General features: G+C 53.8%; 2 protein-coding genes and 1 non-coding gene across 3 annotated transcripts; all 3 read left to right on the top strand.

The window, feature by feature from the left end:
* Positions 1-2,835: 2,835 nt before the first annotated feature.
* LOC34617761 lies at positions 2,836-7,364 on the top strand. The gene is made up of 6 exons (XM_026338196.1): positions 2,836-3,420; positions 3,839-4,251; positions 4,369-5,615; positions 5,969-6,117; positions 6,472-6,638; positions 6,875-7,364. Exons 1-6 carry the CDS (start codon positions 2,836-2,838, stop codon positions 7,362-7,364), a joined length of 3,051 nt encoding a protein of 1,016 aa, XP_026193981.1.
* Positions 7,365-12,748: 5,384 nt separating this feature from the next.
* On the top strand, positions 12,749-21,613 carry LOC34617762. Its single transcript, XM_026338184.1, has 15 exons — positions 12,749-13,452; positions 13,665-13,812; positions 14,261-14,408; positions 14,821-15,096; positions 15,830-16,178; positions 16,551-16,919; positions 17,271-17,403; positions 17,598-17,738; positions 17,902-17,961; positions 18,158-18,240; positions 18,990-19,146; positions 19,440-19,534; positions 19,685-20,104; positions 20,379-20,995; positions 21,351-21,613. Exons 1-15 carry the CDS (start codon positions 12,749-12,751, stop codon positions 21,611-21,613), a joined length of 3,963 nt encoding a protein of 1,320 aa, XP_026193969.1.
* Positions 21,614-23,927: 2,314 nt separating this feature from the next.
* On the top strand, positions 23,928-23,999 carry Trnap-agg. The gene has a single exon. It is a non-coding gene; the product is annotated as a tRNA-Pro (tRNA).
* The last annotated feature ends 1,848 nt before the right edge of the window (positions 24,000-25,847 follow it).

The following is a 25,847-nucleotide window of genomic DNA, read 5'->3' on the forward strand; positions in this document are numbered from 1 at the left end:
AGCAGCAGAGACACTGCATCTACTACAACGTGTTCTCTCCGGAGAAGTGTCAGTTCGCCTCAGGTCTCCTGCACCTACAATCAGCAGCGTGACTGGCGAGGAATCGAGAAACACATGCAGCGGAAAAAAATGGGCTCACCTGGGGCCCAGCAAGCCACTTTTCCTGTCGCCCTCTCGGGTGATCGTATCAAATGAACAACAGATTCGCTTCAGAACAGCTTTGCCGGCCCTTCGGAAGGGCATCGGCTGTTTTCAAGAAATTCTTGCGTGGCTGTATATGGCGTATGTAATCTGGCGCACTGGGAAGCCCAAGTGCACTGCGCATGTGCAAGTGCCACGCAGGTACTGGCGACATCCTGCTGGGATGTGCGCCTTTCTTTGCTTGTGTAAGGCATTGGCCTGAATGGCTCTGTGGCGCTGGCAGCCAAAGTGCAGCCCCCACGCGTCTAGCAATGTGCCCATTGGGTCAGACACCAGTCTTCTGCCGAAACCTTCGCTTTCTCTATGCGTAGTTGCTTGTGTAGCCAACAGCAGTCCACAGCCCTGCAGTGCTTGAAACTCCTACCCCGGCCGACCCGTATCTAGTACAGGCTGTGGAGGAGAGGGGTTGTTCTCCCAACGAGAAAGGCGAGAGCGATTGTGTAGAGCAGCCTATCAAATCGCCGCGACAAGTAAGAAGAGTCAAAAGCCTTCATCGTAGGAAGGTGCAGAAGGACGGTAGGTAAAGCACCGGACGATGAGGCATGTGGACAACCGCGCTATTAAGTAGCGCAGTTATCCTCATGCCTCACGAGAAAGAGGTCCACGCGGACCTTCAGGAGTGGCGATTCGTGTGTCAGTGTTCCCTTTGATCTTATGCCTTAAGGAAGCAGGATTGCTTCCTTCTTATGTGGCTGCCCCCAAGGTTTTCAACGTGTGGGAGGCGCTTTGGGAGCTCAACGCTGACTTCGGCAGCTAGGTGGCTAGCTGCCTTTCGTTCATAGATCCAGTAGCTCTGTAACACATATATGCTGGTGACGCATGTACGTGTATGGGAAATTACCCGTTACATTTACGCGCTCGCGTAATTGGGGCTGCGATATTCGAAAAAGAATTCACTACTATTCGCTTGCTTATAATGCCTCCTCCTAGGTTTGTGAAAGATGCCAGGCAGCTATGGAGCGTAAAAACTGAGGTGCATCGTTTGTGTACTCTGTAAGCATGCAATGTCGGAGAGCAAGGGCCCCATAGGCACGCATTTCGGCTGCGTGGCGGATACTAGCAGGAACTAGTGAATCCAGCCTACATATGTGTCGTGCATGGTGTGTTCCTGAACAGCTGAATCGGCCTACATGCTTCGCCAAAGTTTTCACAATCAGTGTTGACTACATTATTGCACGACCTGAAAGCTGGAAAGTGCTGCCCATAACGGATGGCGTTTGCCCCCATTCTCCGCGCTTACTGCTTGCGTACCTGTGAAGGTCATGCTAAATCGGTTAGTACGGCGTGAGGTATCCTGTCGGAGGGAATTTTCTACATTTGAAAGAGTGCATGCGTCTGCTCGTGTCCTCTTTCTGCAAGGCGGCGTGGCGATGCGCTGGGAGTTTCCTGGCCAGGCGCTGCTTTCTGCTCTCTAATGATAGTCAAACGAAGAGCACTAGTGAAGCGTGCACGTAACTAAAGGAAGTTCGGGCGCCAAGTCCCAGATGTCAACAGAGTTTGCCACGGCTGCAAAGTGACCGATATGGAGCTGTTAAGCTATGCGGGAAGAGGCAATCATGAGGCAGTCATCCTGACTGAATAGCTTCTGGAGGCAGCGAAGGCCTCACTCATGATGAATCTATTAAAAGAAAGACTTCTATGGAGTCCCACGGACTGCTGAAGCACTTGCCCACACCCTGGCGGCCAGTTTCGGCACTTTGCCTCACTGCTGGAAGCAGGCGACTCGAGCTTCGGGGGGCAACACACGCCCAGTGTCCGCAGCTTTCCCTTAAATGGATTAATTTCACACCATCCCGCGTAACTCATGAAAAAATAACAGGTAAACAGAGTCTTAATGGGCCCGAATCGCGAACGGCTGCCGTCCGGCCTAAGGAGTGGCAAGAGCATTAGACTTGCGGGTATCGAAGTTTACAGTGTCTGAAGCTTTCTTTGAGTCCGCTGTGGATTGTGTGTTGAGTTCCCCAATATTCCAGGAGGAGTTGTAAAAGGCTGCAGCAGCATCGCCAACTGGGCATGCTGCTGCGTTTTGCCGCATAGGAGGGAGCTCGTGTGCTCATGCTCTCGCTGAAAGTTTCGGTTCTTGTTGTATTATCGCGGCTTCCCCCCTCCCAAGCTCAAAAGTAGAGCGGCAGGGGCTGCTGCGGCATTCCTTGACAGGAGGAGCCGGTACTGGAGGAATGAATGCGCGATCGAGCTTTCGCCCAGCCTCTGTTGTGTCCCTACACCCCTTCATGGCCTGCGACGCCGTCTTCATGAACAGCTTATGCAGGGCCCCTTGCAACCGCCTTGCCTCGGATCCGTCGCTGAATGTTTTAGCCCGCTCAGTTTGGGAGTGAAAAGGGCACGCTGGCTGTGGTGGCGGGGGCATGAGCCCTTTGCCGCCTCGGCTGGAGGCGTTCTGGTTTGGGATATCGTGTCGCAGCAGCAGACGACCTCGTTTTTAGGGAGCGTCTGCTGTATTTCCACTCATCACCAGAGGGGGTTTCGGCGGTCCCCGTAAGAGACACTACACCACGCAAGCCGACGAGGGGAGGAATGGACGGGATCGTGGGCGTATCTCAGAACTGCAGCACAGACGCAACACTGCCGCTGATGGAGTTGGCATCTGAAGGCCCCCTCGGCAGGAAAATTCGAATGACTCGTCCCCGCGTTACCCCTAGGCGAGCTGGTGCTGCCCGTACAGCGGATGAAGGCAGCGGCAGTAGCGACACCGTGGCGCAGCCCGTTAAAAGTAGGCCCCCAGCCAGCTTCGACGAGCACGCTCGTACCAGCGAGCAGCCTCACGAAGGAGCATGGCAGGGGCGTCAGCACCAAAGCTGGCAGAGGCAAGCCTCGGGTAAAAAAGCCAGCAAAGCAGAGTCGCTGATTCAAACCCATGCTCGCAGCCGCATGGGCAGCGGACCTGGCCAGCACAGGCGAGAGCACCAACACAAGAAAATCCATCGTGACGCATCCGATCCTAGACGTGGAGAGCCGCTTTCCACAGTGGCTGCACTGGGAACGGTACCAGAGGCGGCAGCTGCAAGACAAGAAGAGCAATGCCCTGGGGGGGGGCTGCCCGTCGACTCGCCATGTATCGCCTCTCGTGCCAACTTCTCCTGCAGAGACTTTGATGCATCTTCTCCCTATTTACCCATAGCCTACCTGGGAAGGGGTGCAATCGGCCGCGTCTTCCACTGCGTTGAGCGGTCCACAGGGGAATGCGTCGCCGTCAAAGTGGTATGTCTGTTTGACGGATGGGGGTTGTATATATGTATATACATAGATGTGTATATATGTGTATATATGCATATGTATGTGTATATATAACTATATATATCTATATATATATACATGGATGTGTATATATCTATATGTATGTATATATATATCTACATATATGTATATATCTATATGTATGTATATATCTATATGTATGTGTTTCTTGTCTTGTTTTTGCGCTGGAATTTGGACTTCGCCTGCTTTTTTTCGTGCTACAGCGGCTGAGGCGGGAAGCTGGTGCCTATGGGGATGCGTTTTAGTGGCCTTTGAGCCTTTAGCGCGTTTTCTGGTAGCAGGCTTGCGAAGGCCAGTGTGCTTGTGGCAATGCGATTTTCACGTCGGAGTCACTCGTGAGTGGCTGTGTGTTTTTTTCAAGGTTGCGAAGCACCTGCTGCGAGGGCGCCGCAGACTGCAGCGCCAAGTACTCGTGGAGAAGGAGGCTCTTGTTGCTCTTAGTGCGGGGGGACGACCCGTGCACCCCAGTGTGGGGTATCTTCGGCGAACGTATCAGACGTCGGAAAGCCTCTACTTCGTACTGCAGTATGCAGGAGCGCGCTCGCTTCGAGACGTACTGACACGACTCAACTGTGCAGGCCTGCGCCTGTCTGTGGGAGCGGCGAGGCTGTGGGCTGCTGAAGCCGCAGCCGCTCTTGGAGCTCTGAGGCTGCGGGGGATCCTCCACAGAGACATTCGGCCTGAGAACATCATTGTGAACGACGAGGGGCACTTGACGCTCGTGGATTTCGACTCGGCAGTGCATCTTGCCGCCTCTTCGGGGCAGCACCGGAAGCCGAAGCATCAGCCGCAGGAGGAGGAGCGGCAGCAGCTCGCGCGGGGAGGCCTAGAAGACGCCAGCCACAAGCGACGCATCCCTGCGCTGCCTCCCGAGCAGCGGATGTGCGGCAGGAGGGGCGCGCTGGAGCAGGTGCAGGGTTCTTTGGGGGAGATTCTGCATGCAAGCGGGCGCTTGCTAACTCCCGTTCTCTCGCCGTATGCAGGCACTGCTGCTTACTCCCCCCCAGAGATGTTTGTCTCCTTGGACCTGGATGCGGAGGCTGCAGTGCAGCAGCACTGCCCTGCTGGCTTTGGCTCCGACTGCTGGTCCTTCGGCTGCTTAGTCCACGAGCTGCTCCTGGGAGAACCACCCTTCAAGGGAGACTCCCCAGCAGCGCTGGCAAGGGCGATCTGTGGAGCTGAGGAGCTGTCTCTCCCGCAGCAGCTGCCCGCCAGCGCATCCGACTTCATCACGCGGCTGTTGAATCCGAGGGAGCAGGAGCGCCTCGGCGCGAGGAATATCAAGGAGCTACTGGAGCACCCCTTCTTCGAGGGCATCGACTGCATGACTCTCCACTATCAACCGCTGCCGATCGATGTGGCGCAGTATGCCTTCGCTTTCCAAGGATCTCGACAGGCCCGCCGTGCAGCAGCCGCTGCGGCGGTTGCCGCTGCAGCCGCTTTGGAAGCCGAGCTTACCCCGTCTGTGGGCGGGCACTTTTCTCCTCTCAAGCTGGCGGCTTCTGAGGCTCCAGAGGGCTGCTGCCCTGCATGCGACTGCAGCGCGACTTGCATGTGCTGCGGCGGGGAGGCCTCCGACGCCTCCCCACGCTCCTCTGCGCAGGCTTGCAAGTGCAGCAGCAAGCCAAAACGGTGCGTCTTCTCGCAGGAACAGAAAGGCGGCAATGGACCGTCCACGCCTTCGACTTCCCCCTTCACGAATAGCGATGCGGGGATCGGCGGGCAAGACGGTGCGCTGCAGCAGTTTGAGGCAACTGAGGAGCCTCGCGCCTCCTGCCGCTGCGCAGTGACGGAGGCAGTGCTCGGGTGGGGTCCCCCCTTGCTGCTGCGTCCTTCTTCTAGTTCGGAGTATGCAGACTTCGTCGCAGACTCCGCAGACGGAGCCGAAGGCAGCAAAAGCCCAGCTGGGGACGAGGATTGTTCAAGGTTTCTTTCCGGCGTAAGCGACAGCACGCCGCTGGCAGCAGACGGTAGCGCGAACGCAGGCCCTGGCGTTCCCAGCGTGAGCGAGGCAGGAGGAGGCAAGGAGCTCCAGCAAGGTTATTTGGCGGTTCAAGAAGAATTCCCCCTTCATGCCGCCAGATGGCTCCTTAAAGGAGAGCATTTGCATTATTACGGCGTTCTCCTGCGCATGCGGGGTGAGGCCCTCTTCCGGCTTTCCTGCTGCTGCTGCATCGTGCCCTACATATAGGAGGTGTTTGGCTGCATCGCTGCTTGTAGGGGGGCGGAGGAAGTGCCTCGTACTTGTTATTAAGGGCCTGCAGCCATGGATCGAGAGGCGCATCATACACGCCTACGGGGTGGGGGGAGGAGGGGGTACCTCAGGCGGCGCACGATAGATTTTACTGCACCCGTTGTTTTTGTCGCAGTGCTGAGAAGCAGAGCAGAGCGGGGGCAGGTCCCCAGCGATTGCGCATGCCTCTCTCTCGGATTGGCGGTATATTCGTGGGCTGCATGCTTGTCTGCAACATGCGCAATGTGGGCCTTGCAGAGCGTCGAAGCTTTTGTGAGCGGCTCTTCATGCGGCTGTGGGGGAGAACCCACAAGGCAAATTGCCAGTTGCAGCCACAGCGCTGCTTAGCACTTCTGACAGACACTGGAAGACTGCTGCTGCTCGATCCGAGTGGCAAGACGCTTCGGGTAAGGGAAGGGCAGGAGCGTTTTGGGGGGCCTAGAGGCATTGTGGCGTAGAGGGCTGTGGGGTTGCGGAAATCTCAATAACCAGAAGGAGCTGGAGGGGGTTTACCAGATTTTCAGAGTTGGCCACAGATGCATGAGCTGGAGGGGATCTAGTTTTTTCGTAAGAAAGCGTAGCGGCGAGAGTGAAGGGCTGCACTCGGAGAGGCAAGAAGGGGGGATTGGGATTCTGGGGAGGGTCAGGCTGCTGTACACACAGAGAAATGTGCATTGATTTGGATAGTTCTTTTCAGAGAAGGTGTGAGTGAGGGCTTGTGTGGTGTGTGTCTCTCAACTGGTCCTTCTCTTTTTTTTCAGAAAACGATTCGCCTCGCTACAGACGGCGAGATATATACCGAAGGGAAGGACATGTTGATCTACTCAAGTGCAGTCGACGGGTGCTATCTACTCTTCGCGTCCGATAATGACAGTGCTGCTTCGTGGGCACGGTCTCTGACTCTGTCTATACATGTGCGTCGTGTCGGGTTTGCCTGCTCTAGGGGCAGCGTGTTTCTTCTTTGTCGCACATCCTGAGGTTCCCGCCTAGGCCAGGGAGGCTCCTCTTAGCTAGCTTGCTTGCTTGCTGTTCCCCCTCTTCCCCTTGATTGGACCCTCGGAAGCTTCGGAGATATCAAGCCTATGCCCGCGCATCCACTAACACAACAGACGCCCTCCTACATTCGCTTGCATGATGGTATTTCCCGCAGGAGCTGAGAACTAGGTTGCAATCTGCGAGGCCTGTTCGAAGCGACGCCGCCGCATGCACACCAAAGGGCGCAGGCGCAGAGGTGACGAACTCCGTGTCGCTTGAAGACCAAGGATCTTGTGGAGCAGCTATCCACGGTTTCGATCACCAGGGAGACTCAGACAGAGACCTTTTCGCAACGTACTCCCACTTCGATAAGGGGCCTAGACAACGCAGCCGCGGCTCCTCGGGTGGGCCCCACGTTGAAGGTCCATCTATGTCGACTGCTGCTACATCCACAGCGCGCGGTGTACATACAGACCGCATGAGTGACCGCTTGCAGAAGCCGAACGGATCTGCCGTGCGACGGAGACAAGATCCTTTCCGCTATCGTTGTAGCAGCACTACAGAGCCTATTCCAATGCCTGGGAAGAGTGAAGTTGCGTACCGTCCGTTCTCAGAAGGCTCCCACCGTTACGCCATGCGATTAAACGCCGTTTATCCAGCCAAGGGAGAAGTGGCATGATTGGAGGGCCATGAAAACAGAAAATTCCCAGACGAATGACGGTAAGGAACCCAACTGCTCATCGTAATCCTGGCCCCGCCGTAAACTTTCGCAAGGAACGAAAGCTTTGCGCAGCAGCCCACACCGCTCAGCTCAGCGGATCAGAGCTGGGGGGTGACTCGCTATCGGCAGTGGAACGGATGATTTCTTAGTTTTCCGAAGTTGCACACAGTACACCCTTGAGGCAGTGCCATCTAGAGCCTAGACGGCACGATGGAATAAATAGCTAATCATAGGCTCTCACGCGTGAAGGGGTCAAAGCCTAGGCTGCCGCAATTTTATGGCGAGTGGCCCAAAGGAGTTTTCGTGTGTTGCTTCTTCTAATTTTCGTTTACATATTAATGTGTCTATATATATATATATATATATATATATATATATGCAAGGGATGCCGACTTTGGCCCCTAAAGCGTAGAATCGTATGGTGTTGGGGTCCTACCAGCCAGCACCACCACTGAGGGAAGGCAGATGCCTGCTGATGATTTCCCGCATTGTGCCACAGGCGCACCGCTGCGCGGGTGGGCGGGATTTTCTGTATATGTTGCGCGCAGTATGCATTTTCCTCTAGTTGTAGTTATGTGGAGGTGTGTTGCCAATCATGGTATTTAGCTCTCTCGATAGATCGATCGATGTCGTGGGAAGAGCCGAATTTGTATCTTGCCTCCTGGGGATTTTTGAATACATATATCACAAGTGTGAATCTATATTTTTTGTGTCCCCAAACCTTCCGTTCCCGCTGTTCCCGCCGATATATCACTGCCTAGAACGCCGCCGGTTAATCTTTTTACTGCCGGGGGAAATCTGGGGTGGATGCCGTTTGCTTCCTCGAGCACTGCTGCATCCTGCTTACCATGGCATGTCGGCCACTTCTGCTTAAGCGCTCACGACTTCCTAGAGGGGTGTTCCTCAAGTGGGCTGGCTGCCCCATAGCGAATCCCTGCAAAGGGGCATTATGTAGACACCAAATGTGCATAGTGAAACCCATGCACTAGCAACAAGGAGGCGCATAATCGATAGTACCCAGAGCTCGTCAGCGCATGCGCAAACACTCGCACTGGCTTGAGGGAGCAATAACACAAACCCTTGCTTGTAAGTGTCCATTCCCTCCAGCAAGCGCTCTCCGCACCGGATTCTATTATTTTTTCCCCCCGTCAGATAGTATAATACGTAAGAACTCAGCTTATAGGTGTGGGAACGCTCGCCGGTGGAATCAAGTGCTGCTGGCATGTGGCCTCCTCTAATTCGCTTCGTCGTTAAGTGCATTAAACTGAGCTCGTGTAAATGCAGTTTACGTCTCGAGTATCCGTCCTGCGTTGCGGGACGGTCGGCAGTGTCTGCGTCTTCTTGAGCGCAGTCCCATGGGTTGTCATTCTGCCAGCTTCATTACGCCAGCAAAAGGTCCGAAAGAACCTAACATTAGCCCGCGAGAGACAACAAGCACACTGTAAGCCATCGCTATTTACGCCGAAGGAATGGCACATGCATTGTAGGGAGAGTTTCGAAGTGGTAGTAATGGGAGCATGCACACACATCCACGATGTCATCACAACCAACTAAAGTGAGGGTGGCTTTTCCCAATAAATTGATAGACGTTGCAACAAGCTAAAAGGGGTTACCTGGACTAATAAGTAGGTTCGTGTCTTCTGGTGACCCTAAGGGCGAGTAGAAAACCGTGCAGTGGGCCCTGAATGTAGGATTCATCAAGCAAACATAGAAATCCGGATGCGCTTGCGTTGCTGTATGTTTAAAGCAAAAAGAAGAGTGGCCTGCCGACAGGGAATAAGGCAAAACTGGCAAATTGCTCACTAGCGAGACGCAGCCCTTCTTGCATGAAACATGTATCATCATGAGGCTTAGGGTAAGCGTTCTTTCTCCCACTCCATTTCAAAAGTTTTTCATTGTCTCTGAGTCAAAATTCGCTTCATTTGTTCAGTGTCTATGATTGGCTGTCTTAAACACCCTGTAATGGCAAGTAAAGAATCTCCACCATTTTGGCAGCTGGGAAAGCTCATCCCTACTCGCTTGTTGGAATGATAGCCACAAATCCATGTACCGTGTTTGCATGTGGTGTGTTGAAGTCGAGAGAATGCTCTAGGTTCCTAAATCATGCCAGCGACGGCAGGATAGGACCCCAAAGATGGATGCCAGCACGCAAAAAGGTCATTTCTAGATGGCCAGCGCCACGGGCCCAGTCTGGCAGTACTTGCTCACACATACAGACAGTGCACGTATGCCCTGTTGGCTACGTTCATGCACCCCTGCAGCACATTACCTGCCTTTCATCACAGAAGTTTCTTACTACTTCTAGCGGTTCAACTTGCCGGTAGGGAGACACCTGTAACGCTGTCTTACAGTGCTCCGTTTGTATTATCCTGAGGGAGACCCCCAGCTCAGTCTGACTATGAAAGCCGAATTACATGTTTAAATCGCTCACCCCAACAATATCCCTGCTCGCATCTCCTTGCCCGTGCACCACAGGATTTTTGTACGAGGGAAGGAAGGAAAGCTAGCATTCGTGTTGCCCCACCCTACAACCCTTCCAAGCCATCACAGCTCGAGTCACACAACATCTGGCCTACAGGCACACAATATAGATGATCGTCATCAACTGACTGTACTCCGCAACCAATATGAGGTACGAATAGGCAAATAATGTGTTCACCTCATTTTGAATATAACGAGTGTAGTAGAAAATGCTCAAGTGTAGCTTAGACTGCTACGTTTTGTGCGCATGAAGACAGTCTTCACTCTTACGTTTCCAGTAACCCTACTCTGCAACCAACCCTAGACACATCCAAACCAAATGTCCAATCACCTTCTGAATACATGCAAGACCAAAAGCCATACAGCCAAGGATTCTGGGTGTAACGCTATACTTTTGAGGTCTCCGTAGAATGACATGTAGGTCCCGACTCTACAAGTTCCTTTACTGCGTGCTCCCCTAGAGAGCTCCCTGCTTCGCTTGCCCACCCCCCTAGGTAGTCGAACATTATTGGAAAGCGGCAACTACGTTGTGCGTTGCTGCACCCTATAAACACTCCGAGCTTGCATCAGCTAGTCGCCTATGCACCTAGTGAAGCCGCATACAACGGAGCGTCTTTTGGGGTCAAGCTACGAGTACTCTGCAATAAATATGATTTGCGAGTTCACTAATCAAGTAGTCAATTTTCTTTTGATTTTTCACCCAGTATGATCAATAGAGAAGAGTATGCCCAATCGCCACCAGCCCGCTACATTCGCTGTACGCAGCATTGCCAACATTTACACCGCGGTTACCCAGTATTTTGAAAGCCATTTCCGTGTGTGTCACGCAATATTGCATTTTAGACGCGCCTCAAAGATAGGCAGATATAGTGCTAGAGTGACTACGGCACGCCCACACCCTGCAGTAGCCATCTGGCCCATTCTGGCAAATTGAGACAAGAGGAATGATACAGCAAGCTCTTAGAGGGCGCCACACGGACAAAGAAGCTGCTGGGCGCCTGTGTGGCGAAGATACCAAGGTGTCTCTCCTTCGCTTGTCCTTCTGTCCCTAGCTGTGCGATTCGCCTTGATATGCGCGTATCTGCGACGCATCGAAACTGGTAGGCAGCGTCGTGAATTCGAGGGCCAGCAAATACTCTATTTCTTCGGCCACGCTAGCTCCAATACGAAAAAGGTGTGGTGAGTCAATGGTATTCGCTTGATATGGCCGTCCATGAGGGCGACACAACGCACACATGGGGAGGGGCAGCAGTGGCGGGCGGCCTTTGGTGCTGCTGCCCGTAGATCCTACGCGCAGATCCCTGGGAAAGGCTGTCTGCAGACTAAGACCTCGAAGCTTAGAGTTAAAATACGCATTAAATTGCACGAAGTCACGTGGTTGACGCGGAAATGCCTGTTTAATTATCTGTCTGCGCGCACCATGGACGCGGCTGCAGTTGCTGGCACCCACCACACCAGCGGCAGCAGCTGCTGCCGCGCGTTGCAGCAGGGGCTGCAGCAGCAACACCAGCAGCTGCACGAGCACCTCATATCCAGTTTTCGTGCTGTCTGCCTTACTGCTTGCGGCCCTGAACAGACTGCCAAGGAGGAGCAGCGGCAGCGATTCACGCTGCTGTCGTCCGGCAGCAGCTGCAGCAGCCGGGTTGTTGCGCCACGCTACAGCCCTCCACTGCTGCTCGGTTGCAGTCCCCGACAAAAGGGAGAGCTGTATGCTTTGCAGCTTACCGGTAACAGCGACAGTGGCAGCGGCAGCAGTAGCAGCAGCGCGTTGCTTCCGCGTTAGAGTTTCTCACTTCGAACAGGGGCCGGCGGCTTCAGTAGGGAGGGGCACGGGCGAGTGGTTTTTCGTTTCAGAGCTCCTGCATTCCTCAGGATCTGGTTATTTCGTGCATTTTGAGTGCCTCCAGCCCTTGCTGGATCCGCTGCAGGAGCCTGCTCCTGCTGCTCGCTCTCCCTCCGCTCGGGGTGTTTGCTTCTCCAGTCGCGATCCAGACGAAGGGGCCCCTCGTGCTTTGCTGCCGCATGCACGACCCTTGAAGGCTGGCGCCTTGTCTGCAGCAGCGTTGCGACGGCTGCAGAAGCAGCAGAGGCAAATTGCAGCGGCAGAGGGCCCTCCTCTGCCTCACGAATACGGTCTACTGGTGACAGTGTTGTCTTTACTGACCACCTCTACCTTTGGTGTCCTACCCGCAGCCGTTAGCCTCTCTCACCTTCTGTTGCGCTTTTTTGTTTGTTTCGGCAGCCTTCGCTTCATGGTCTGGCGTAGTGTGTAGCTGCTTCGTAGCCAGCGCTGTCGCAACGCCAGCAGCAGCAAGGCAGGGGGAAGGCATTACCGTCGGTGATACTTGCGCTTCCCCCTTACCGCCGTCGTGGGGGGCTTGAGGGGGAGGCTGTGCTTCTAGCGCACGAGACTCGGTTTGCCGCAGCAGAAGTAAAGCCACGAGAGCAGGAGGAGCAGCGGCAGGCACCGACTCGCAGCATCCTAAGATCGCATTCGAGTCTTAGGGGGCGCTTTCTTCAGCTTCTTCGTCGATCCTTTGTCTTTCCATTCTGTCCAGGCTTGCGCTGCCGGGCTGAGTGCTTCTTCTTTGTACATGTCCTACGTATACAGCAGCTCTTCAGCTGCAGCAGCACCAGGCACGGCAGCAGTTTCTGAAGCAGAACCTGCGGCTGTGTCAGTCGAGTCCGACGCATCCTTCTATTCTCCCGCATCCTGTGTGGCTTCCTCGCCTCCCGTCGCTGCTGTGTGTGGTGCTTCTCTTCCTCCATCGACGAAGACTGCGGGCTATGTGTGTTCAACGCCTTTAGAGGGGCAGCAACAAGAGGGGGGGCAGCCGTGCAATAGCAGCACCAGCCAGGAGATGGCGCAGTCTGCAGCGGCAGCAGTCGACGGCCTGGCTGCTACTGCCGCTGCCGTTGCAGCGCAGGCTGCAGCGACTTCGCGCGAGCGCAGCAGCAGCAGCGGCTGGACAGACAGCGCAAGTGTCGATTCGTTTTGCAGCGCAGTCATGCCGCCAAGGCGGGGGGATAGCAGCGCAGAGCAGCGGCAGCAGGAGGAGGAGGAAGTAGTCTACATGGGCAGAAATGCGCATGTCAACTCGTGGGTGCCACCGTCCTTGTACGAAGACAGGAACCCCTGTAGCGGAGTGGCGAGTCAGCTGGCCTCGCCCTACTCGTCGTTGCAGCAGGCGAGCAGCAGGAGCCGCAGCAGCAGCAGCAGCACGAGCCGCAGCAGCGGATCTACAGAGGCAGCAGCAGCAGCGGTTGGCTTGGAGCAGCAGCAGCAGAAGAAGAAAGGCAGTCGCTTAGGGGGCAGCAACTGCCGCTCCAGCGGAGTCTTGGATCCCCCTGAGGAGGCCGATGAAGAGACTCCCGAGGGTGCAGCAGATCCCTCTGCAGACAGCGATGTGTATTTCACGGAGAGCGACGACGAGGATCATCGAGAGTACAGAAGAGGAGGTTATCATCCTGTTTCCATTGGAGAAATCTACGCAAACAGATACCGCATCGAGGCTAAGCTGGGGTGGGGCCACTTCTCGACGGTGTGGCTCGCGACGGACCTAAAGTGAGGCTTTTTTCTTGGTTTCTATGTATGAGAGAGTCGGTCTCGCTGTTGTTCAGTCCTCCTAGCCTCGTATAGGCGGGGGAAAGGCGGGGGGAAGGGGAGACGCTGGCAGGAGGTGGGGGGCGGGGGAGGGAGTTTGTTAGGATGGGAGTGTCTTGTCAGCCTCCGTTGTCGTCATGGTTGGAGTTTGTGGAAACGCTGACTGCATGCAGGGCTGTGCCTTTGGAGTTTGTGGCCTTGAAGTTTCAGAAGAGTGCGCGGCATTACACCGAAGCTGCTGCCGACGAGGTGCAGCTACTGACAAAAGTCAAGGATGGCATGCGACACCCCTGTTGGCGAGAATCCGCGAAGTCCTTTTCGGTGAGATGTTGGCAGATGAAGCGGCGGGAGAGGCTGAGCCTTGGCGAGAAATGAAGGGTAGCAACGGGGATGAGTAGGGGGGTTGTCGTGAATGGGGGGTTTTCGGGGTGCATTGGAAGGGAGAAGCAGATAGGCAGAGATGTTTGGTGAGAGTGAGTGCTTCGAAGGGTAGATAGGCGGAGATGTTTTTGCGTAAAAGGGGAATGGAAGGGGGGAGAGAGAGAGAGAGGCAGCATTTTTTCGCTTCCCGAGAGCGTGCATAATTGTCAAGAAAAGAGGGTCAAAAAACACTGGCGAGGGATCGGCTGTGTCTGCGATTATCGTCTGGGGGCGTAAGGAGGGCGATCGAGGCTCAAAAATGTGGAAGGCGGGGGGGGAGTAATAATCACTGGGAAGGGATGCAATTTTCGAATTTCCGTGCTTGCCTGATTTTTCTTGCCTCGTGCAGAATGCGATTCGAGAGCGGCATGAGGCCGCTGGTGTCGCGTATGAGGCTCCCCGGAAGCCGCCTCTTCCTCCTGTGGTGCTTTTCAAGGAGAAGTTTCAGCACACCGGCCCCAATGGCAAGCATATGTGCCTTGTCTTTGAGATGCTTGGTGAGTTGGCGTTAGCTTCGAGGTTGTCGCGTTCGCTAGGCACCAGCAAAGGCTGCGCCTGTCAACCTGGCAGCGTTGCGCAGCAGCGCATTCTAGCCAGTGTGTCTGTGCTGTGTTCTGCTACATGCGCCAAGTCGTCTCTTTTTCCTGTCGGCTATTGGCGCGACTGGCAGACTGGGTGATGGGCTCAGAGGCGGAGGCGGTGGAGTGGGGTTCAGTTCATCCTGTGAACGAGTCGGTGTTGTTTCTGTGCATGTGTGGAGGCTTAGTGGATCTTTGTGCCTCGACGTGCTTGCTTGGTCGTTTGGATGTCGAGTCATGCGCGTTTGTGTGAGTCGTGTTTGTTTGTGGGGAGGAAGCTCTGAGAACGTCTCGAGAAGTGCCTTCAAGAGTTCGCTTGCTGGTGCTGCAGGGCCCAACCTGCTCTCTCTCATCAAGCGATACAACTTCCGAGGTTTGCCGCTTCCGCTGGTCCGCCGCATCGCACACGATATTCTGCATGGTCTTCACTATCTGCATGACGTTTGCGGGATCATTCATACGGATCTGAAGCCCGAGAACGTTTGCGTCTCGGCCTACCCGCTACCCCCCCCTAATCCTCTCTCCGTGGCTTCAGTGACGAACCAGCAGCAGGAGCAGGAGATCGAGGGACTCACAGCTGAGATGCGCAAAAGGCTGAGGAAAAAGAGTGCGTGCGAAACAACTACTCCCGGGCTAAGCGGCAGGTGTCTATGCAGTCTTGGGAGCTTCTATTCAACTACCCCCGGCTCGCTGCCAAAGATTGCCCTCACGAAAGCAATTCTGCCCTTGCAAGGTTTCCTTCTGCTCTCGCCCTCTCCTTGTGTGTATGAGAATATGGGTATGAGAATATGGTCATGAGAATATGGGTATGAGAATATGGTCATGAGAATATGGGTATGAGAGTATGGGTATGAGAATATGGGTATGCGAATATGTTTATGAGAATATGTTTATGAGGATATGGGTATGCGAATATGTTTGTGAGAATATGTTTATGAGGATATGTTTATGAGAATATGTTTATGAGTATATGTTTATGAGAATATGGGTATGAGAATATGTTGATGAGAATATGGGTATGCGAATATGTTTGTGAGAATATGTTTGTGAGAATATGTTTATGAGAATATGGGTATGAGAATATGGGTATGAGAATATGTTGATGAGAATATGGGTATGAGAATATGGGTATGAGAATATGTTTGTGACAATATGTTTATGAGTATATGTTTGTGAGAATATGGGTATGCGAATATGGGTATGAGAATATGTTTATGAGAATATGGGTATGAGAATATGGGTATGAGAATATGTTCATGAGAATATGTTTATGAGAATATGGGTATGTATGTGGCACTGAGCTGTGTGTCTTTTTGTTTCTCCTGTTGGTGGGTGTGCAGAAAAGCGCAAGCAGCAGCGCCTCAAGAAGAAGGCGGCCGCTGCGGCTGCTGCGGCAGCCGCTGCAGCAGACGAAGACGCTGGACAGTCGGAGGAGGACGGAGATGAGGAGGAGGAAGAGGGGGAGAAGCAGCAGGGGGAGGCAACAGCAGCTGCAGGCAGTGCATCTGGCTCTGTATGTTCTCCTGGAGAGTCCAGCAGCAGACTGCCTCAGCAGCAGGAGGAGCAGCAGCCTCATGGGCATCCTGCTCCTCCTTATGTCAAGCATCTCTTGAAGCCGAGTCGATCAGATCCCTCCCTGCTGACGTCCTATAAGGATCAGATTCACGCCCTCCAGTGCTCGCTTCAGAAGTAAGCCGAACGTTGTTTCTTTTTCTTCATTTTTTTCTCATACGTGGAAGTCCAAAAGGATCCTCCTGCTGCATTTCACACGCGAGCCGACATCGCATCCTCGTGTGCTGCACTTCTGCTGCACTTTTTCTGCTTCTTCTGCTGCTGCACTTTTGCTGCTTCTTCTGCTGCTGCACTTTTTCTGCTCCTTCTTCCGCTGCTGCACTTTTTCTGCTTATTCTTCATCTTCTGCTTCTTCTCCTACTGCTTCTGCGATAAGGCCACAGACCCCCGGGAGGGGGGTGTTCGCTAGAGTAAGAGCGGAAGACTGAACCCGTAGAGGTTGCTGTTGTGCTGATGGCTCAAGGATGCCTATCTGTCTGTTGTGCGCAGGCACATGTACAATTATGTTGGCTACTCGCAGTATCAGCCACAGTCCGCCTACTGCTGCCCCAACACAGGGGGTCGCATTTTGTATTGGCTTCCCAGTGAGCGGCCTCGGGAGGCTCTTGGGGAAGATCACCTTGACGATGCGGAGGAGGCAAAGAATCGGCTGCCTCTGCTGCATGACGAGCTGCTGCTTCACCCCGCAGCAGATCGTCTGTACAACCAGAGGCTGAAGGAGGTCGCGCGGGAAAGCGAGAAGAAGCGGGATGCACATGGACATCTCTTGTATGGGCCTTACATCAAACTCGAGAACGATCAACAGGCGGAAAAAGACATGACAGTTGTTCGAACTTCCGAGGGGCCAATTTGCATCAAGTGCGTTTGAATCCACTGCTGAAAAGCCACCCCTAGATGCGACACGAGGAAATGTAGCTGCTGTGTCTGGACGTCCATGTGTGTGTATGTATGTGTACATGTATGTGTGAGGGGCCTACTGACAGAGACGGGGGAGAAGGCAGGCAGACAGGCATGCATGCATGCAAGCACGTCTGCAGGCAGGCAGACAGACAGATTTGGTCTCCGTGTTAATTGTTGCATGTTGTTGGACCCCATTTTCTAGCCACCTTTTAATTTTTTTGCTGCACGCGTGCCTTTGCCCTTTCCCTTCGCCTCACTGCTGATGGTTGCGCATGTGTCTGTGCTGCCTCTGCTGCAACGGCATTGCAGGCCGCTGCCACCTACTTCCTTTGCGTTTGAGCATCCGAACGCTGTTTATAAGCTCTGTGACTTGGGAAATGCCTGCTGGTCACAGGAGCACTTCACCGACGACATCCAAACACGGCAATACAGATCGCCGGAGGTGAGAAGAGTCTTCTTCTGGAGACGCCTGTCTTGCATGCGCTTCTCAAGCCACGGGCTTCCCAGGCAGCAACTGGTGCTGAGGCTGCGCAGCGGAAGTAGTGCAGGCTTCCTGGCGAGGTTGTGTTTGCATGGAGGGAGGAATAGCGCTGCCAGTAATGCTGCTTCTCCTTTTGGTGCTGTTTTTTTTCGCAGGTAATCATTCGTGCGGGCTATGATTGTACGGCCGATGTGTGGAGTTTCGCGTGTATGGTTTTCGAGTTGGTGACGGGAGACTATCTCTTCGACCCGAAGAGCACTAGCGACTTTGATCGAGATGAGGACCACCTTGCCCTGGTACGATCCTGACGGAGGGGGGGTGTCTGTGTGTCTTGCTTGCTGCCTTTTCTCTCCGTCTAAGAAAGCCGATGCGCCGTAAACTTTGCGGTAGGGCTTTCCCAATAGCCTGTTTTGGCGCTAGAGGTTGGATCGAGGCACTGTTGGTGTCGTGTGCGTCCAGATCATCGAGCTAGTAGGACCGATGTCTCTCAACTTCGTATCTCGCGGAAGACATTCCCATGTAAGTGTAGGGGTTCAGGTGTCTGCTGACCTGCCGTGCCAGCGCCAGCTGCTGCCGGGTATGTGTATGTATATAAGGCATGGGTGTGGAAGGAGGGGGGAGGGAGAGGTGTAGGTATGTGTGTTCTGCCTGGAGTTTTAAATATCCTCTTGAAAGATCGCACGTTGTGCTCTAGCGGCTCTCTGTCTGGCTGCAGCGCTTCTTCCGCGATCGTTCTACAGAATTACGAAGGATTGATGAATTGCGTTTTTGGCCTCTAGTATCAGTCCTTAGAGAAAAGTAGGTCCTTTCGCGTCTCGTGCGCTAATCAGGCATGCATGCACGCTCTGTATGCCAATTCCTTGCCTCTCACATAGTCCATGTCTCGATCCGCGTAGTTTGATTTGGCCGCTATGGGTGGGTGGGTAGGCAGGTAGGTAGGCAGGCAGGGTCTTGTGCTGCACACGGCGGATTCGGCAGCAGGTGCAGAGCTGCGCGTCGTTGACTGCAGTGCGTAAAATAGGCCTAAGGAGATGAGAAAAAACACCTTCAGATCTGCATGCCTGGTCCCGTAGTCGCATCAGGAGAGCGGCATATGAAGCTGTGTGCGAGTAATTGTGTATATCAGCGGAGGTGCATGCGTCTAAGAAGTAGCATTTGGCCTCAAGGTCATGCAGCACGTTTCGAACAGTTGCAGTGTATGCGCATGTGCAGGTGTTTGTATATCTGTGTATATATGTATGTGTGTGTATGTATGTATGTGTATGCTTGTATGTGTGTATGTATGTGTGTATGTGTGTGTGTTGCACATAAATGTATTTATGTATATATAAAAATATATATTATGTATGTACATACATACACATATATAAATATAGATGATTATTTTATGTATTCATGTATAGTTTTTGGACGTGCATGGTTTTTGCATGTCAACATGTACGGATGCGGGTCCACGCTATTGACGGAAAAGTTTGGTGTGCCGCTGCTTGGAGATTTCTCTCTTCGGCACTGGTGTGGTGTGCCTCTTTGTATTGCGATCTTCTTAGATACCACATGGGTGAAGCCGAGGCCGTTGCTTTGTCGGACTTCCTCGTACCAATGCTGGCAGCGGATCCCCTGAAGCGTCGAGGGGCGAAGCAAATGCTCAGTCATCCCTGGCTTCGTTTGCGCACTCCCGAGGATGAGATCGCATACTGCGAGATGGTCCGTGTGTGGGGAGAGTGTCTGGGGAGTGGGAATGATGCATGTGCAGCGTTTGAGAGGCCTCTGCATTAGGGATGGTGGTGCTTGCTTGCTTGCATGCTTGTTGGCATGCTTGTTGGCATTCTTGCACCTGAGCCTGCCCCTGCCGCCGCTTCTTTCTTTCTCCTTCCCTTTCTCTTTCCAACTCTGCCGCGAGTCTTGCGGAGAGTTCGGCAATGCCATGCGAGTCGGCGGAGAGCATGCGATAGGATTTCCCCATAATCTTCCGATTGCGTTGCGTTGCGTGATGACAGAGGAATAACATGCATATTTCCCGGCCTGATCTGGACGCACCGCTGCTTACACTCTCCCCAGGTCGAACGAGTGGCGATGGATCTAATGCCCTGTGGTAAGCAACAACTGCATCATCCTGCCGGCATGCACTGCTCTCGGCTAGCTGTTCAAAGCGGTGGTGTAGTATTGCTGCTATCGGTTTGCACGACAACTCGAAGTCTGTAACAACCCTGCTGCCATCCCGTGTGTCGTTTTCGTGCTTCAGCAGGGGGTCGGAGGTACCACACACGGCCGTCCCCCTGAGTGCCTCTGGCGCTGGGTGTATGTACAGCGCGGGGCCGGGCTTTGCGCCGCTCGCTCCTGTGATTGGAGTTTCGTCGCCGTATGCACTGCAGCAGCAGGTGCAGCAGCAGCAGGAGCAGCTGCAGCAGCAGCAGCAACAGCAGCATCACCACCCCCTCTATGGGCCCCCAGCAGCCTCGATGGTGCTCCCGGCTACGCGGGCAGGAAGCGGTGACTCCAGCAATGATCTATTCGCACTCCAGCAGCAGCAGCAGATCCTACAGCAGCAGCTGCAGCAGCAGCAATTCCAGCAGCAGCTCCACCTGGGAGGTCTAGGCTGCCCGGTAGATGGAGATGGCAGCAACAAAGCGGCAGAGACTGCGGCAAGCCTAATTGGTCCATTGTATGTCTCTGATGTGTGCCCTTCGCTTCCTTATTGCTGCCGTCTGTGCTACTAGGGGGCTTCGGCATAGAGTGCCACAAGGACCAGGGGGCCTGTAGGATATGCTCGCATGTCTAGTCAGTGTTTCGTGCGGGGAGGCTCCTAAAAGCTGCTCTAGAAAAGGCAGATCCTTGAGATTTCCGTAGACGCTGGCGGCAGAGCCTTGTCGTGGCCTCTGGCCGCCCTTTTTTCTGCATGTGGCTGTGTGCGCTTATGTGCTTGTTTGCATGCATAGAACGGGGACTACAACAGGCTGCAGCAGCACAGCTGTCACAGCAGCGAGCAGCAGCAGTGGGAAAGCCGCGGCAGCAGCAACGCCAGCGCTAGGAGCACCGGCAGCGTCTAGGGGCCTTGTGGGCTATACGGGGCCAAGTGATCCTCAATATTTCAGTGCGCCTCGCGATTGCTGGGACTGTCAATCTCCCCCCTCTTTCGCACCGATTGGCAGCAGCAGCGCAAGCGCCAGCGCCAGCGCCAGCGCTAGTGCTGCTAGCGCCAGCAGCAGCAGCAGCAGCAGCAGCAGCGCGGTCACCAGCGGAGGCTGTGGCATCAGACCCGAGCTCGCAGGGATGGATTGGATGGTGAGGGGGTTCCAGACTTCAGCTGTTGCTGCTGCAGCAGCCGATGCCCAGCAGCAGCAGCAAGGTCACCTCCAGAAGCAATCGCAGCCGTCGGTCGTTCCGGCAGCCTGCGTCGAGCTGTTGCAGCGCAAGCAAGACGACGAGCTCTCCGGAGGAGCACCTTCTGGTGGTTTTTGCGAGAAACGTGTTGATGGCCTTTATCAGATGGCAGGAACTCGTGTCACGCTTACCCCCGCCGAGACGGAGGGGCAGTCTTTGACTGCCGGCGTAGGTGAGCAGCAGGGGCCTAGTGAAATGTCGAGTTGAAACGAACTGGATGGATGTGCTGCTGCTGGCGAGGGAGACTTGCATCCTGCGTGGCCTGCCGCTTGGGGAGAGTGTGCAAGGGAACTCTTCGAGGGGCTAGAAAGTTTTTTTGGTCATGGTAGCACAGTATTACCCCTTTGTTGAGTGGCTCTTGCTCTTGTAAGCGTAGCGGTAGCTCTCCACGGCTGCATGTGCGTGGCAAGCGTCTATTGGATCCTGGGCCTTCCTTGTCTGTGAACCTCTTCTTATGCACGCCTGTAGGAAGGCTACATGCGGCCTTTTTTCTCTGTGAATGCATGGCATGCGTGCTCAATTTACAGACTGGGGGGCCGTGAGAGGGTCCATTCCATGGATCGCGGAAGCTCCGGTAATGCAGCAGCAACAGCAGCACCAGCATCAGCAGCAGCTAGATCCGCAGCAGGAGCTGGAGCAGCAACAGCAGTTGCGACAGCAACAGCAAATGCGGCGGCACGTGCAAGAGATGCAGGAACGGAAGCAGGAGTTCTTGAGGCAGCAGCAAGAGCTCAACAGGATGCTGAAGGGGGTGCAGCAGCTGCAGCATGGCCTCTCAGGAAGCTCCTGAGGGAGCAGCACGCAAGAGCGCTTGCGGCATCTGTTGTATTCCCTTCACCGCTCATAGAGCCCCGCTGAATGGCAGACACGAAGGCCTCAGCGCATATGCTCACAAGGGTTTACAAGTGGTGCGCCAGCGGCGCTGCTTAAAGCAATAGTTGCTTAACCTATGAGACTCGACTGCTGCGGGGTGGGGGTGACCTTCTTGCGCCGCGCCGCAACGCAGCTGCGTTCAGCGTCAGCACCTGTGGAAGAGTTCGAGTTCAGGCATCGTCTATGTCTATGGTGGGAGTTTCACCCTTTTTTGCAGCCCCACTTGCTTCGGCTGAGGGTGGTACAGCGGCTAGGGCACCAGCTGCTGTAGCGTTTCCGTCTAGCCGAAGAAGCTGTCCTAGCGATAAGGGTTGGCAGGGGCTGCCGCAGCAGCAAAAGCAGACTTAGGGGCCCTAGAGGACAGCGGAGCTCCTGGAACATTGCAGTTGGCTGCTAGAGTGTCAGTTGCTGGCGACGTAACGGCTGTTATGTCAGTGACCACATGAGCAGCCGAAGCTGGAGTAGTGATGCCAGCAGGTGTGCTTGAGCGAGCTTCTCGCCCCGCGCGAGCTTGAAAAGAGAAACGGGGATGAGCTTCATGGCGTCGACAAGATTCATGCATGCTAGTCCTACGGGCGCTTCCATGCAAATCTTAATCATTCCGGCACTCTGGACGTTGTTGTGTGCCTGGGGCGGAAGGCCGCGCGATTATGGGGGGTGGCTGCGAGCTCAGGAGATGCGGCTCGCAACAGGGCTCCTCGCACTGCAGCCGCAGTACTGGAACAGCATTTCTGCAGCTGTCATTCGGAGCTACACATGGCTCGTGGGACCAAGGGACCGTTGGAGCGGCATTTTAGTAGGGGCATTCTGGCGTCGATGTCTAGCCGTCTCCCCTCCTAGGTAGTACCTCAAGTGTTAGCAAAATGCACAAGGTGTTTCAGTAATGCTCAGCTCCTGCCTTGAGTGCTGGCTGAATTTGAAGCCCAGGGGTGCACGTGGCGCAAACATAAGTTGCTTCGCCAGATATTTTGTTGTGTGCCGAGGCTCTGGCTCGACAAGGCGCACAGCCTAAGGGCGGGAAGCAACATGGCTGGACTCTATTCAATTGGTGTACTTTTTGACCTACTAATAGGAGAACGCGGAGAGGTGCCACAGCCTTTGTGCATATATGTCGGGCGCACGAAGTCGAATATTTAGCAGCTTCGCTGGGAGGCAGGTGGCTCCACCAAGGTATTTCAGATGGACACCTAGACGCGAACGCCTCCGCTGTCCTTTTGCATGCTCTACGAATCTTATTTCTAACGGGTTGAGGAGCAGGGCCCTTGAGTTCGTTGTATCCCAGTTAGTCGCGGTAGCATGGCGCTGCGGGGGGCACAGGGAGCTACATAGGCCCAAAGCCTCATTAACACCAGCATTCAGCTTTTCGGTTTCGCCAATTCACTTCCAGTTTAACAAGTTCTGTAAAGTAACGAACGGAAAACAAGAAAAGCGCTACAGCGGAAGCCCCAGCCGCATGCAACAGTCGACCCCTCCAGCGTAGCCCCACAGTTCCCCGCAAAAGGCCTGAAGGCCTCCCCCTGTGCAATTGTCGAGTGGTCAATCATCTTATCCCTACACTCTGGCGGAGAAATACTTATCATTGTTCAGTCGTTTGATTTGTCGTGCTTGGGTTTCCTCCCCTCGATCCTGCTTCAGCGGTAGCAGGGGCCTGAGAAAGTGGAGGTGTTGCTAGGGCCAGTATGCAAGATTCATTTCATAGCCCTGCGTACTTTGAAATTGGGTAGTGTGTCCAGTGGTGAAATCTGACTGATGCTAATTAGGGCTGTGCAAATTGAGAAGCCGCAAGAGCCTCGATTCCCCAGCTGGCCACGCGCAAGGCACCGCCTTCACTTGTCGTGTTGGTGAGCTAGTGTACTGGGTTGTGTAGCCGTTTCATCTTTCACATCCTATTTGTTAAGAGGATTGACATTTTTGGCTGCTTCAGCGTTTGCTGGGACCAGCGTATCCTCTTGCGTGGGCACTCACTTGGCACTTCCATGAGTAGGGCAATCGAGCAGGTGTAGCAATGAAGAACAATCTTGTGCTTGAATCGCATGGTCTTCTCCCACCATCCGATGGCTTTGTCATCATGGAGGGCCGGGCAGTCCTTTACATGCGAAGATTGGCGCGTCGCGTTGCCCTCCATCAGCTGCCGCTGCTGTCTGTGCTGCGACTGTTTGACTCCGGGCGAACAGGAATTTTGTGATTTGTGACAGCAACAGCAGAACCAAGGAGCAACTGGTAGGCAGCGTGGCTGTTTAGTCTAGTGGTATGATTCTCGCTTAGGGTGCGAGAGGTCCCGGGTTCAATTCCCGGAACAGCCCTTTTTCTGCGCATGGACATCTTGGTCGTCTTGTGGTAGTGAAATGCTGTTAGCAACGGCGTACTCTCTAGTATTTATGGGCTCCTAAGCGAAAAGGCCCCCTTTTGCCAGACGAGGATGCAAAAACCTCAAAGTGCTTGCTGCGTGCGGATTTCTCGCTCTAATCTTTGTATTATTAGGATCTTTACAGTGTAGGGAGCGTACTACGTGCTGTGCTGTTTGGTTAAGCAGCATGTGTAGCTGTAAGGCCCCCGCCTGTTCCAGTAGGAGCAAATGAGGCCTTATTGTCACGAACATTGGGGAGAGACGCTTGGGAGTATTCTTTGCGTACGACGGGTAAAGAGGTATGCGCGCGTTTGCAAGCAAAGTCGTCGCTCTATTTGAGCGAATGCAATATCTACCCAAAAGGAAGTGATAGACGAGGAGAGGCATGATGCTGGTGGGTGTATTTGGCTGCAGACAACTGCGCACTTCTACAGTTGTCATCCTGTGTAATGTATTTTAGGAATAACAGCGAAGAACAAAAGCCTTTTTCTCGACTATCATACTGAACTGTAGTGAGAACGCCTGCACGCGTGCCTGTTGCTTGAGCGCTTTCTGCTCGTCGTTCTGGTAGTTGCGACTGCAACGCAGTGATTTTTGGCTGCAAAGAACGCATGCGCAACTAGCTTTTCAGTCAGTGTGCCCTTTAGGTGAGAAGTTGACACGTTTTGCGCGCCACTAGCTATGAAAAATGATCCGTTAGCAAGGATGCACTGGTTTTTAGTAGGCAGTTGTTGAAGGGCCATTAAGTGCAAAGCACTTTTCTACCAGAGAAGGCTACAGGGTCCTAACCAGGACAGTAATAACCTCATGAATGGGAACAGCAAATCCAACGTTGAGGTTTCCTTCGCATTTGTAGCTTGAATTCTTGCCTCTTGACACTCCTCAATCTGATTGCCGCTTGGACCCCCGGGACGCGTATGATGGTAGGCCGAACAAAGGCGCGAAACCACCTGAGCAGAAGCCTTGCTTCAGCATCATGCAGTTACACGTTTACGTTGCAAAACAGCGAACAGTGGCAGCTTTAATCCTAAGGGAAGCGAGTCGCGCCCAATTTGCAGAATAGGAGCAATGGCTTGGGTACTGCGGAGGCCAAACTCAATGTGAACCATGCATCAACCTAATACTTAGCGATGTAACGATGGCTATTCCGAACATGCACATATATCAGCAATTGTTCTACAACTTTGATTCTTACTTCTGGTTTAGATTTTGATAACCAGCAGCGGCAAAGCTCTCGCACAATTACAAGCCCATACCAGCATATACACTTTGAAACGTGGCCCGTTTGTAACTATCCTGGAATGAAATATGAACTACAGTTTATCAACAGACCGTTTACGTTCTACCAAACCAAAGCGAACGGCTTTGTTGGGAAAAGTGCGTGTAGGTCTGGAAAGAGAGGCTACACGAATGTGCATTTCGAACAAGAGAAAATTGGATTTTGTGGAGCAACTCATACTCCACTATGGAAGTAATGCGCTCGTGAATTTCCATGCGTTGAGAGGCGACCTGTAGGGGTAGGCTCTTGTAGGAAAAGACCACTTTCTGTTTCACTCTCCTCCTGTATGGCAAAGCCGCATTCCATGTGATGTTGGGCCACTGTTATCCCCCATATAGTACTTGCCTCTCCTGGGCTTTCTCCTTCGCTGCTTTCTCCTGTACTTTCTGGCACTTCTGCTTTGTCATCTGCCGCACCTAATCGGTTCCCACATAAGCACAATCAACCCTCTTGATGTATAGGTGCATCCGCTCACTTTCACTTGCCGCAACAGTTTCATGGCCTGACACGGCCTTTTTCAACTCG

The sequence above is a fragment of the Cyclospora cayetanensis genome, unplaced genomic scaffold, assembly GCF_002999335.1.
Source record: "Cyclospora cayetanensis isolate NF1_C8 unplaced genomic scaffold, CcayRef3 CcayRef3_contig_24, whole genome shotgun sequence".
In the NCBI taxonomy this organism is placed as follows: domain Eukaryota; phylum Apicomplexa; class Conoidasida; order Eucoccidiorida; family Eimeriidae; genus Cyclospora; species Cyclospora cayetanensis.

Coding starts and splice junctions, on each gene's coding strand:
- LOC34617761 (XM_026338196.1), top strand. CDS start 2,836: ATGACTCGTCCCCGCGTTACCCCTAGGCGAGCTGGTGCTGCCCGTACA. Junction 4,252..4,368: donor TCTTCGGGGCAGCACCGGAA/GCCGAAGCATCA, acceptor GATGTGCGGCAG/GAGGGGCGCGCTGGAGCAGG. Junction 6,639..6,874: donor ATACATGTGCGTCGTGTCGG/GTTTGCCTGCTC, acceptor GCTGAGAACTAG/GTTGCAATCTGCGAGGCCTG.
- LOC34617762 (XM_026338184.1), top strand. CDS start 12,749: ATGGCGCAGTCTGCAGCGGCAGCAGTCGACGGCCTGGCTGCTACTGCC. Junction 13,453..13,664: donor TGGCTCGCGACGGACCTAAA/GTGAGGCTTTTT, acceptor GACTGCATGCAG/GGCTGTGCCTTTGGAGTTTG. Junction 18,241..18,989: donor GTATCAGTCCTTAGAGAAAA/GTAGGTCCTTTC, acceptor CGATCTTCTTAG/ATACCACATGGGTGAAGCCG.